The following is a 13,104-nucleotide window of genomic DNA, read 5'->3' as shown; positions in this document are numbered from 1 at the left end:
TATGGGCCTTGTGCTTTACACTATGGGCCTTTGTGCTTTACACTACACTATCGGAGTGATCCCACATTTCCAGCACTTGCAGAGCACGTGGATTGGAGTTATTGTTTTAACACTGTAGTGCCGATTCTCTGACCTGCGATCCTGTAATCACGGCTAGCTGCTGGGAATGTGGGATCATGTAATTAATGCTGATGTGTCTTGTGTCCGGTGCTGCATGTTTCACACTGACTGGCTTGTGACTTATACTGTGTCCACTTTGTGGATAAGAAAATCAGGCGGGGTGGATGACGGGCAGCTGATCTGCTAACCCTCCTGCCGAAGTTAAAAGTTTCGCCCAATGTGTGCCTCCTTTACATTGCGTGTTGTTTAGGTGTCGGCCGTGACTCAGTGGGTAACACTCTCACCTCGGAGTCAGGGGTTCAAGTCCCACCCCAGGGACTAAAGCATATAACCAAGGCTTAAACTCCCAGTGCAGTACTGAGGGAGTGCTGCACTATCGGAGGTGCCGTCTTCCGGACGTAAAAGATCCCACAGCACTATTTCAAAGAAGCGCAGGGGAGTTCTCCCAGGTGTCCTGGCCGATATTTATCCTTCAATCAACATCAATAAAAAACAGATTGTCTGGTAATTTATCTCAGTGCTGTTTGTGGGAGCTTGCTGTGCACAAATTGGCTGCCGCGTTTCCCCACATTACAATAGCAACTACACTTCAGAAGTATTTTACTGGCTGTAAAGTGCTTTGGGACGTCCTGAGGTCGTGAAAGGCGCTATAAAAATGCAAGTTTTTCTTTCTTTGTGCCTTGCACTGAGTGGCTTTAGCTCAAAGCTGGACACAGTGCAATGCTGTTCTCTAGGGTTATAGATCTAGATTACTGACAGCTTTGTAGCTTAATGGTATCAGATCACTGATACTTTGACCATGAAGGACATTATAACCAAGCCTGATCCTGTCTTTACCTGACATCCAAATATATGTTTTCCAGCACTGCCCACTGATTTGGATAAGAAACCATGTGCTGATCTTTCCCCTCCCTGGCCCAAGGACAGTGAGTCCAATTATAGTGCCCCAGGTGGGACAAGCTAACTTGGCACAGATTGGAAATTAAACCTGGGAACTTCTGGGATACAATCAGTGCAAAAGGTACAGAGGGCGCAGAATTCTTAAATTGCATTCAGGAGAACTTTTTTAGTCAGGAAGTTGCAAGCCCAACAAGAGTGGGGGGTATTTCTGTATTTATTTTTAGGGAAACATAGAAACATAGGAAATAGGAGCAGGAGTAGGCCATTCGGCCCTTCGAGCCTGCTCCGCCATTCAATATGATCATGGCTGATCCTCTATCTCATTACCATATTCCCACTCTCTCCCCAATGAAGCTGAAGAGGTGAAAGGAGTATCTGTGGGAGAGCATTTTGGTGGTAGTGATCATAATTCAGTTAGATTTAGCATAGTTATGGAAAAGGACAAAGATAGAACAAGAGTAAAAGTTCTAAATTGGGGAAAGGCAAATTTTTACTAAGCTGAGAAGTGATTTAGCAAAAGTGGAACTGGAAACAGCTATTTGATGGTAAATCAGTGTCAGAGCAGTGGGAGACATTCAAGGGGGAGATTCAAGGGGTTCAGAGTCAACATGTTTCCACAAAGAAAAAGGGTGGGATGGACAAATCTAGAGCCCCCTGGATGACAAGGAGCAAACAGGGTAAGATAAGGCAAAAAAGGGAAGCTTATGTCAGATACCGAGAGCTCAATACTGCAGAAAGCCTAGAGGAGTATAGAAAGTGCAGGGGTGAAATTAAAAAGGAAATTAGGAAAGCAAAGAGAGGACATGAAAAAATACTGGCAAGTAAAATCAAGGAAAACACAAAGATGTTTTATAAATACATAAAGGATAACTGAGGAAAGAGGAGGGCCTATTAGAGACCAAAAAGGTAACTTATGTATGGAGGCGGAGGATGTGAGCATGGTTCTTAATGAATATTTTGTGTCTGTCTTCACAAAAGAGGAGGACGATGCAGAGATTGTAGTTAAGGAGGAGAAATGTGAAATATTGGATGGGATAAACATAATGAGGGAGGAAGTATTAAGGGGATTAGCATCTTTGAAAGTAGATAAATTGCCAGGCCTGGATGAAATGTATCACAGTCCGTTAAGAGAAGCAAAGGAGGAAATAGTGGAGGCTCTGACCATTATTTTCCAATCTTCCCTGGCTACAGGCATGGTGCCAGAGGATTGGAGGACTGCTAAGGGAATTAGGGGTTACGGGGAGCGGGCAGGAAGTTGGACATGAAGCTGAGTTCGGATTGGTCAAGGCCCTGTGGGTGGTGGAGCGGGCCCAGGGGCTGAGTGGCCGGGTCCTGCTCCTACTTCTTGTGTTCTTTAGATTTGAGGTTAGGATCAGATCAGCCATGATCTTATTGAATGGCGGAGCAGGCTCGAGGGGCCGATTGGCCTACTCCTGCTCCTATTTCTTATGTTCTTATGTTCTAACATTGTATCGTTGTTTAAAAAGGGAGAAAGAGATAGACCGAGTAATTATAGGCCAGTCAGTCTAACCTTGGTGGTGGGTAAATTATTGGAATCAATTCTGAGGGACAGCATAAATCGTCATTTAGAAAGGCACGGGTTAATCAAGGACAGTCAGCATGGATTTGTTAAGGGAAGGTCGTGTCTGACTAACTTGATTGAATTTTTTGAGCAGGTAACAAGGAGGGTCGATGAGGGTACTGCATTTAATGTGGTGTACATGGATTTTAGCAAGGCTTTTGACAAGGTCCCACATGGCAGACTGGTCAGAAATGTAAAAGCATTTGGGATCCAAGGGAAAGTGGCTAGTTGGATCCAAAATTGGCACAGTGGCAGGAAGCAAAGGGTAATGGTTGACGGGTGTTTTTGCGACTGGAAGGCTGTTTCCAGTGGGGTCCCGCGAGGCTCAGTACTAGGTCCCTTGCTTTTTATGGTATATGTTAATGATTTGGACTTGAATGTGGGGGGCTTGATCAAGAAGTTTGCAGATGATACAAAAATTGATCGTGTGGTTGATAGTGAGGAGGAAAGCTGTAGACTGCAGGAAGATATCAATGGACTGGTCAGGTGGGCAGAAAAGTGGCAAATGGAATTCAATCCAGAGAAGTGAGAGGTAATGCATTTGGGGAGGGCAAACAAGGCAAGGGAATACACAATAAATGGGAGGATACTGAGAGGTGTAGAGGAGCAAAGGGACCTCGGAGTGCATGTCCACAGATTCCTGAAAGTAGCAGGACAGGTAGATAAGGTGGTTAAAAAGACATATGGGATACTTTCCTTTATTAGCCGAGGCACAGAATATAAGAGCAGGGAGGTTATGCTGGAACTGTATAAAACATTGGTTAGGCCACAGCTTGAATACTGAGTACAGTTCTGGTCACCACATTACAGGAAAGATGTGATTGCACTGGAGAAGATACAGAGGAGATTTACGAGGTTGTTTCCAGGACTGGAGAATTTTAGCAATGAGAAAAGATTGGATAGGCTGGGGTTGTTTTCTATGGAACAATGGAGGCTGAGGGGAGATTTAATTGAGGTGTATAAAATTATGACGGGACTAGATAGAGTGGATAGGGAGGACCTATTTCCCTTAGCAGAGGGGTCAGTGACCAGGGGGCGTAGATTTAAAGTAATTGGTAGAAGGATTAGAGGGGAGCTGAGGAGAAATTTTTTCACCCAGAAGGTGGTGGGGGTCTGGAACTCACTGCCTGAAAGGGTGGTGGAGGCAGAAACCCTCAACTCATTTTAAAAAGTACTTGGATGTGCACTTGAAGTGCCGTAACCTACAGGGCTACGGACCAAGTGCTGGAAAGTGGGATTAAGCGGGATAGCTCTTTTTCGGCCGATACGGATACAATGAGCTGAATGGCCTCCTTCTCTGCCCTAACTTTCTATGATTCTATGATTCTATGATTCTGGTTGTATCATTTAGTGCCCCTTTAAAATCCAGCAGACACAGGCTTAATTTAAAAAGAAAGAATTGCATTTATATAGCACCTTTCATGACCTCAAGACGTCCCAAAATGCTTTATTGCCAATGAAGTACTTTTGGAGTGTAGTCACTGTTGTAATGTAGGAAGCAAGGATTTAGGTGGAATATCGGAACATGAATAACAGCCAGTTTGCACACAGCAAGTTCTAACAAACAGCAATGTGATAATGACCAGATAATCTTTTCTTAGTGATGTTGGTTGAGGGATAAATATTGGCCAGGACACCGGGGAGAACTCCCCTGCTATTCTTTGAAATGGTGCCGTGGGATCTTTTACGTCCACCTCAGAGGGCAGACGGGGCCTCGGTTTAACATCTCATCCGAAAGACGGATGAGATTAACATCCCATCCCAATGACAGCACCTCTACCAGTGCAGCACTCCCTCAGCACTGCACTGGAATGTCAGCCTAGATTATGTGCTTACCTCCTGGATTTGGGGCTTTAACATATAACCCACAGCTTCAGAGGTGAGAGGCTGATTAACTGGAACACTTATAAGGAAAAAAGCAAGAAAGGATGGGGCACAATGACAGATTTGGCAGTCTTGTTCACTCCTGTGTTAAACTTGCACATCTAATGGGACCCCCATGAGTGGAACCAACAGCAAAAGGGTCACACTGCTATCTAAATATCTTTCACAGAATGAATGCTCATGGTTTGCAACTGGATGAAATTGGAGAGCACAGAAGGATAAAAGCAGAGCAGCTCCTTGCTGTGAAGGAGTAAACCGAGGTAGCATGATGCCGATGCATGTGTAGCATTATGTAAATTGGGTTGTTTTCTTAGTTCTCCTTTGGATGGTTTGTGCCAAATGTGTTTTCTTTTCCCCCTCCGGGCTTGATGTTTTAAGTAGTAACGGTGATGGGGCTTCCTTGGTTACTTTAGTATCATTTCTACTTTGTCTCATGCGCTATGTGAAATGGATGTTTTGCATTAACAAGACAAGGACATCTCTCAAAAGGTCTGTATTGTCTTACAAAAATAATCATCTCCATGAAAATTCTGCAGAGGGACAAATCAGGCACCCGTAGAGTTGACTGTGAAATTTCTGAGCAGCGTCTAAAATGTCCTGAAGGTTACAGCAGATCCTAGCGCCGCTGCTGTCATGTTATAATACACCCCCCAATACTGTCTGTCTGCCTGTGAATTTTTGACTTGTAAGAATTTTATTCGCAGGATGATGCAGCCCCTCGGGCGTGAAAGGGATACTGCCTTGGAATTACAATTCTAACACACTCTTTCAGGTGTCTACTGTCCAAAGGAAGGGAGCTCTTTGCTTATTTTGCAGGACTTTTACTCTGCTTATGAATGAGGACCCATAGCGAAGTGCTTAAAAGGTTTGGCACACAGTATTGTAACACACGCCCAATAGAAGTCGACAACCGGTAGGGCACCATTTCTGGATCACTTCGGATTACTATAGGTCTAACTTGCACTGCTTGTACACTTCAGGATATTGTGATAATTACGGGAGTCATACAAATCGAATAAAACAGTTGTTCATTCGTAGCTGTAGGGCCACTGACTGTCCCCTGCTGGTGCCTCTGAGAACAATGACCATTACAAGCTCAGCATTGCCTCCATCAGATATTGACTGATGCTGAAACTCCTTCTTGCATTGCATTTATCCCACTATGACTTTGCTTGTGAGGAAGCTCTAGCCAAAAGAGGTGGTTATCACGTATTGTCATTTGCCTAGACGTATGTGTTGAGAGCTGCTTGGCCGCATATTTGGTTGAGATGCTGTGATCGTGGGTTGACATCACAAAAAGTGGCTGCTACCCGGACCCATCAGCCAGATGAAGAATGATATCTTTTTTTCCCTCATGGTCTGTAAAGGGCTTTAGGACATCCTGAGGTCGTGAAAGGCGCTATATATACAGAGTGAATATTGAACCACTGTGTCAGCCAATGAGTTGGAGGGGGTTCAGGGCTTGTGGTTTTAATTTACTCATTGGACAGCAAACAGAGTATAATTACTCAGCAAGCAGAGTCTCTACAGCAAACTCCTGAACTAGCAGAGTCATAAGAACATAAGAAATAGGAGCAGGAGTAGGCCATTCGGCCCCTCGAGCCTGCTCCGCCATTCAATAAAATCATGGCTGATCTTCGACCTCAGCTCCACTTTCCCACCCGATCCCCATATCCATTGATTCCCTTAGAGTCCAATAATCTATCGATCTCCGAACTCGTGATTGAAACTACAGCAAACAGATTTTCCCGAGTACAGCAGGATTATTTCTCCAGCAAAATGCAGTGAGTGGAGGATAGTTCCATAATACAAATTATGTGTATAAAATCAATCCAAGTCACTTACAGCACTGGGACTTACCCAATCATCTCCATTCTGGCCGGGACGTGCTGTCACTATATGCAGACTTTATATATATATATATATTCCTTTTACAACTGAGAATAATGAAAGGTCAGTAGAAATCTGGAACTCTCTCTCCCAAAAGGCTGTGGATACTGGGACAATTGGAGCTTTCAAGACTGAGATCGATGGATTTTTGTTAGGTAAGGGTATCAAGGGATATGGAGCTAAAGCAGGTAAATGGAGTTGAGGTACAGATCAGTCATGATCTAAGTGAATGGTGGAGCAGGTTCGAGGGGCTGAATGGCCTGCTCCTGTTCCTATGTTCCTACAACTGCACTGATGACAGTTTGGAAAAAGGACAAACTGCAAGAGTCGTATGTCGTGATAATAATAGGGATAATTTTATGAGCTTTGTGCAAAGGAATGTATATCAGGAATTCGGGTGGGGAGGACAGTGTTCCCATTACACAGCCCAAATGATTTTGCATCCATTAAAATTAGTGGATGGAAAATTGCTTGGCCCATGAATCAGGGGCACTGTCCTTCTCCACTCCTGAATTCCCATTGCACAAATTTGTACGGTTTGCACTATTATCCGTCAATAGTGCAACGACTAATGATGTCATCATGTTGCATATTGGTCACCAGAAATAAAAGGGTTTGTACCCAGAACATTGCACCATGTCTGATATGATCCACTCATCATAGGATAGGACCTCACTCTTCAGAGCGAGAGAATCCTTCTGCCTAACTTATGAAAAATAATTTTTCCCCCAGTGTTCTTCCTGAAGGTGTTGAGTAAACAGGCTCAAAGATGGCAGCAGCTCCTCTCACACCTTGCCCAAATGCCATTTTCATTCTAGAGTGTTAACAAACCCTTTGACTGGAGAAGATGACACCACAGCCAAATTGAACATGGGTAAATGGGGACTTTCCAACAAGGACCGTTGGATAGAGATCGGGAGCAGGAACCCTCGGCGATTTTATTTTCCATTCCCTAGGTTCGGGGTCCTAAGACAAATGACCTTACTGTTACTGCCACCTTCGCTGAGATCAGCCAGCCCAACACAATATGGGAATTGAACTTGGAGCCTTCCTAGTCTGTATTGCTCAGTATAAACACTGGGTGGTCTCTTAATGCATTAAATAACTGGGGGAAATCAATGAAAATGAAGACTAGTTATTGATCACTTGTCACATTGGTCTTTACACATTACCTGGAATGGCCAGCACTAAACTTTCAAAAACATCAATGGGAACGACACAAACACTTGTGCCTCACCTTTACTGAATGCAACATAAGCTATGGTTCAAGTTGACTCCACATTTTCTAGGTAAAGAAAGAACTTGCTTTTCTACAGCGCCTTTCATGTCCTCAGGATGTCCCAAAGTGCTCCACAGCCAATGAATTACTTTTGAAGTGTAGTCACTTTAGTTTTTTAGGCAAACATGGCAGCCGATTACCAAACAGCAAGATCTCACGAACAGCATATGAGTTGAATGACCAATTAATCTGTTTTGGTGGTGTTGGTTGATGAATGAAGGTTGGCCAAGGCAGCTGGAGAATTCTCTGCTCCTAGGGAGGGGCGAGGCCACGGAGGGACCGGGAGGAGAGCACTGGAATAGTTGAGTCTGGAGGTAACAGAGGACTGACACTGCTAAGTGTCAGGTTGGCTCAATTGTAGCACTCTTGCTGCTGACTCAGAAGATTGTACTTCAAGCCTCACTCCAGGACTTAAGCACGTAATATAAACAACACATTAGTGCAGTATTGAGGGAGTGCTGCAGTTTCAGAAGTGCTATCTTTTGGATGAGATATCAAACTGAGGCTCCATCTGCCTGTTGAGGTCAGTCCCATGATACTATTTAATGAATAGCAGGCCAGTTCACCCCATCTCCTAGTCTAGTCCTCAACCAACATCATTAGGACAGGTTGGATAGTTGTTTATCTCACTTGCTATATGTCAGACCTCGTTGTGTGTAAATTTCCTGCTATGTTTTCCTGTAGAACAACAGTTAATGCATTTTAAAGATAATTCCTAGACTGTGAAAGGTATTGGGATATCCTGAGGAGGTGTAAGATCCTGTATGAATGCAAGTTCTTTCTATTTGTAGTCAGGTAGGTGTGATGAGCCAACACTGTGGCATTGACCATTCTCTACCCCCAATGGGCTGCTGGGGTGAACTAAATGGGGGAATGCGCAAGAGGCCAGAGTTGGGGGAACGCCGAGATCTCGGAGGGTTGTAGGGCTGGAGGACGTTACAGAGGGGCGAGGCCATGGAGGGATTTGAACGCGAGGATGAGAATTTTAAAATCGAGGCGTTGGTGGACCGGGAGCTGATATAAGCTGAGAGTTGAAGTAAGTTATACATTAACTGCTCTCTTAATATTGCGCTGCCCTCATTAAAATTAAATTTGCCGAATGTAGTATATGTGGATTCCGGGTTAAGTCTGCACTGCAAGCACTTTGTCTTCTGCAACAAAAACTTAATGCTTTATTTTTCTTGCCAAGTTAGTTTGCTTTATAAGAATGTTTCAAAGCATTTGGCCTCAGTGGATCAGTGATGCAACTGTAATGTTGCATCAACTTCTATGCTGTCAAGTCCTAAAGTTGCCTACAAGTAGTTTAATTTCTTCTTCTGTGCCAAACAAGTATTTTTTTTCCTTCAACAACTCATAATTCTCTTATGCGTTGACAGTCTGTCCGAGACCTGAATACAGCTCCCATTTCTAGGGAGCCTCTGGTAACATCTCTCTCACACTCCATGACGGAACACAAGGAAAAGCTCGTTGACTGTTGAGTGATCCTTTTTTCAACTCCAGCCTCCTCCTCTCTCTTCACATTGTTCTTTGAAATGCTACTAGGGACCTTGCTCCTCTGAATCTCCCTCTCTCACTCATCCTCAGCTCCAAAGATGTGATAGTGCACATTCTTTCTCCTCTTCGCTGTGTCGAAACCAAGACTTGTCTGTTACTCTAACTTGTTGCTTTTTCCCCCTTCAGGACCTCAAAACTGAAATTCCTTAACTCTTTGAACTGTCCCTTCCTGCTAACGATTTTTACGATCTTTTAAAACCAGAGCTAAGTGTCACCTAGCAATTACTTCTTGATTTACCTCATCTTCTCTCCTACGCTTTTCAACTTTGGTGACCTCCTGATCTATTGGCCTTGACCCTCCATCTAGGTATCTTGATAACAAATTTTTTTTAAAATCACTGTCCAGCATGTCAGCCGTGGCCCAGGGGGTAGCACTCTTGCTGCTGAGTCAGAAGGATGTGGGCTCAATCCCGCTCCAGAGACTTCAGTACAAAATCCAGATCGACACTCGCAGTGCAGTACTGAGTACTTTTAGATGAGATGTTAAACCGAGGCCCCGTCTGCCCTCTCAGGATCCTACAGCACTATTTCAAAAAAGAACGAGGGAGTTCTCCTCGGTGTCCTGGTCAATATTTATCACTCAACCAACATCAATAAAGCAAGTATTCTGGTCCTTTATCTCATTGCTGTTTGTGGGATCTTGCTGTGCGTAAATTGGCTGCCACATTTCCTACATTACAACAGTGACTACACTTCAAAAGTACTTCACTGGCTGTAAAGCGCTTTGGGATGTCCTGAGGTTGTGAATGGCACTGCATAAATGCAAGTTCTTTTCTATATGATGGTAACCTCAACTGCGATGTCCGTAACCTGCGTCAATGTCGGGGTCATAGAATCATAGAAAGGTTACAGCACAGAACGAGGCCATTCGGCCCATGAACCAGTAAACAAACAGTGGGCTGAAGTCAATGATCCTCTCTCCTTAAAATGGTGCCCCTTTTTGCCCATTGCATGCTTCACAGCCTGTAGATCACGCCCTCAATATAATAGTTGGGTTCTCTGACTTTTTTTTTCCCCCCCCCTCGATTCTTTTCGCAGGGAAGACTGGCAGAAGATAGTGACAGAAGAAATTAAGACATTGTTCAAGAAAGCAAACAGAGTGGCTGACAAGCACAGGGCTTGATGGAAGAGAGCAGAGGCGATGAAGTGAGAGCAGAACCTGGTTCAATCACCTTCACTGTCAAAGCCAAGGGCTTTCTCGCAGAAACTAAGATGGATCTCTCGGAAGCTCATTGCTTTAATGAGATTAAAGCAGTTCTCTTTAATCCTGTTCTTCCCAGCGCAGCAGAACGGAAGACTTCTATTTAAAGGGGGGAATCACATGTCCCTTAACATTACTCCTGGCCACGGGACGATGTCAGGTCCGAAGAGGCCCGACCCGCTAAGAGTTCAAAAAAAAAGTGGGTTTCAAGACTGGCTAGCGACTGTACTCCACGCTGGTTGTTTGTGGATTTCCCTGCTCCCAATCTTCATGCATGTCCAGCTTTAAATTCCTTACTCTGGGAGACTCTCTAATTGCTATTTATCTGTGGCCGTCTCTTTCTTCATTTGACAAAATGACCAAACGCGCCGGTCTTTCAAAGCTTTGGCTTGTGTTTTTTTTTCCCCCACCACATGTGGAAATAGTAGCACGAGAAACATAAGCCGCGCCCACAATGAAACCAGCTTGTAGTATGTGGCCCGTACAATGGAGAACCCCCCCCCCCCGCCTTTATTCCCTAAGGATTAACCCTCAGTGACATTCATGCCAGCTCCCTTGCCCACTCGAGCAGAAAACTGAACAGATGGAAGGTCGCATTCCAACACCGAGGGTTCTGTTAGGCAACACTTGTACTTTCACATTTGGAGCTGGTTTCAAGTGGGCTGGAGCTTTCCAACTATTCTTTAATCAGCACTACTATTGGACTGTTTCTGTGAAGTTTCTGTGCTGCTAAGTTAACATGTTAAGGATGCAATTTACCGGCAAAACCGTGGAAGCCCCCTCCTCTGGTTTGCCCAAGGCTCGGCGACTTGAGGTACTGCCATCCTGCGCCAGGGAGCGGTCGGACACGGGCATTTAAAGTCCACCTCTCCCCCACCCAATGCTAGTGATTTTTTTGATCGAGGCACTTTGGGGGTTGTGGGAGAAAGAGAGATGTTCAATGGAGGGGTGTTTGGGGGGGGGGGGGCGGGGGGAGTGAAATGTTCCTTCCCCAATTGAGGGAGAGTAAATCGGAGAGTGGGATAATCTTGGGCCAGCCCTTCGCTGCTCCAGTTGGCACTTGAAGTGGTGGGGGGGGGGGGGGAACATTGTCTAGACGCCATCCCAATTCAGAAACGGTGCCTAGCATAAGAGAACCTGCTAAAGGGAAGAGGGAAAATGAGGAAAGGAAGTTAAAAGAAAAATATATGTATATATTTTTAGTGAATAAAGTCTTCACCCAAGGTGGGTGAGTTTAGAATAACATCTACGAGCTTATATTATTATTTTTTCATGAAGCACATGTACATTTGGAGGCTGACTTCACTCGATGCCAAAACACAATGGGTTATAGAGAGGCTTGAATCTGGAACCAGAATCCAATAGTGATGGACTGGTTGGTACTTTTTTTCTGATTGTATAGCATTGACTAGTATCGAATCCTTCCTTGGACCTCTGCACAGTCGACAATCTACGTGGAACCCTTAAACACTTCCTCACTGTTTCTGAATGGAGCATTAACGTTGGCTACTTAGGTACACATGAAACGCTTAACCCTGTAAGGGGCTTACATAGAATTGCATAGAATCTACAGCACAGAAACAGGCCCAACTGGTCCATGCCGGTGTTTATGCTCCACACGAGCCTCCTCTCACCCTACTCTATCTAACCCTTCTATTCCTTTCTCCCTCGTGTGTTTATCGAGCTTCCCCTTAAATGCATCTATGTTATTCGCCTCAACTACTCCTTGTGGTAGCGAGTTCCACATTCTCACCACCCTCTGGGTAAAGAAGTTTCTCCTGAATTCCTTGTTGGATTTATTGGTGACTGGTGCTTGCAAAATGGTAGTTTCAGCCACGCCATTGCATAGGTGTCAGGAAATAGTAAATCTCTGCCTGTTCAGGTTGAGTGTAAAGATCAGACGGCACCATGTCAAGAAATGCAGGAGGTTCTCCCGATGTCCTGCACATCCCTCAAGAAATGACCAAAAATAACCCAAACCAGATTAACTGTTTATTCACCGTATTGATTTTTGTGGGACATCGCTGATGCAAAATGGCTGCCGAACATAACAACAGTCATCGCACTTCAAAAGTAATTCATTGTGTGAAGTGGTTTTTAAACAATTCAACATTTTGGCCGTGCTTCAGTGGGTAGCACTCTTGCCTGAGTCAGAAGGTTGTGGATTCAAGTCCCACTCAAGAGACTTGAGCGCAAAGTCTAGGCTGACACTTCAGTGCAGTACTGAGGGAGTGCTGCACTGTCGGAGGTGCCGTCTTTCAGCTGAGACGTTAAACCGAAGCCCCGTCTGCCCTCTCGTGGTGGACGTAAAAGATCCCACAGCCACTATTTTCGAAGGAGAGCGGTGGAGTTCTCCCCGGTGTCCTGGCCAATATTTATCCCTCGACTAACATCGCTAAAAAAACAGATTAACTGGTCATTTATCACGTTGCTGTTTGTGGGATCTTGCTGTGCCCAAATTGGATGATGCGTTTCCCACATTACAACAGCGACCGCACGTCAAAAATAATTACTTCATCGGCTGTAAAGCGCTTTGGGATGTCCTGAGGTCGTGAAAGGTCTTTGCTCTTTCTCCCCAGAGCAGTTTATGGGGTAAGTTTTACAGTTCATCGCTCCCAGTTGCGTGTGAAGTGAATGTATGATGGCAATTTGGACACAGAGATCTGCACAACCCATCCGTGGCCTGTTTGATTT

General features: G+C 44.7%; 1 protein-coding gene across 2 annotated transcripts in view; it reads left to right on the top strand.

The window, feature by feature from the left end:
- gucy2f (guanylate cyclase 2F, retinal) overlaps nucleotides 1-10,332 on the top strand; it is a 62,011-nt gene extending 51,679 nt beyond the window's left edge. Inside the window, exon 18 of one of the 2 annotated variants that reach the window (XM_067985362.1) lies at nucleotides 10,248-10,332. In XM_067985362.1, coding sequence (XP_067841463.1) covers nucleotides 10,248-10,332 — 85 coding nt within the window. Of the gene's footprint in view, nucleotides 1-4,655; nucleotides 4,741-10,247 lie in introns of those variants that run through there. The other variant, XM_067985361.1, reaches the window with a different exon arrangement.
- Nucleotides 10,333-13,104: the final 2,772 nt, after the last annotated feature.

The sequence above is a fragment of the Heptranchias perlo genome, chromosome 6, assembly GCF_035084215.1.
Source record: "Heptranchias perlo isolate sHepPer1 chromosome 6, sHepPer1.hap1, whole genome shotgun sequence".
Taxonomy (NCBI): Eukaryota; Metazoa; Chordata; class Chondrichthyes; order Hexanchiformes; family Hexanchidae; genus Heptranchias; species Heptranchias perlo.
Note: the sequence above shows the minus strand (reverse complement) of the source record. Positions and strands in the feature narration are given on the sequence as shown.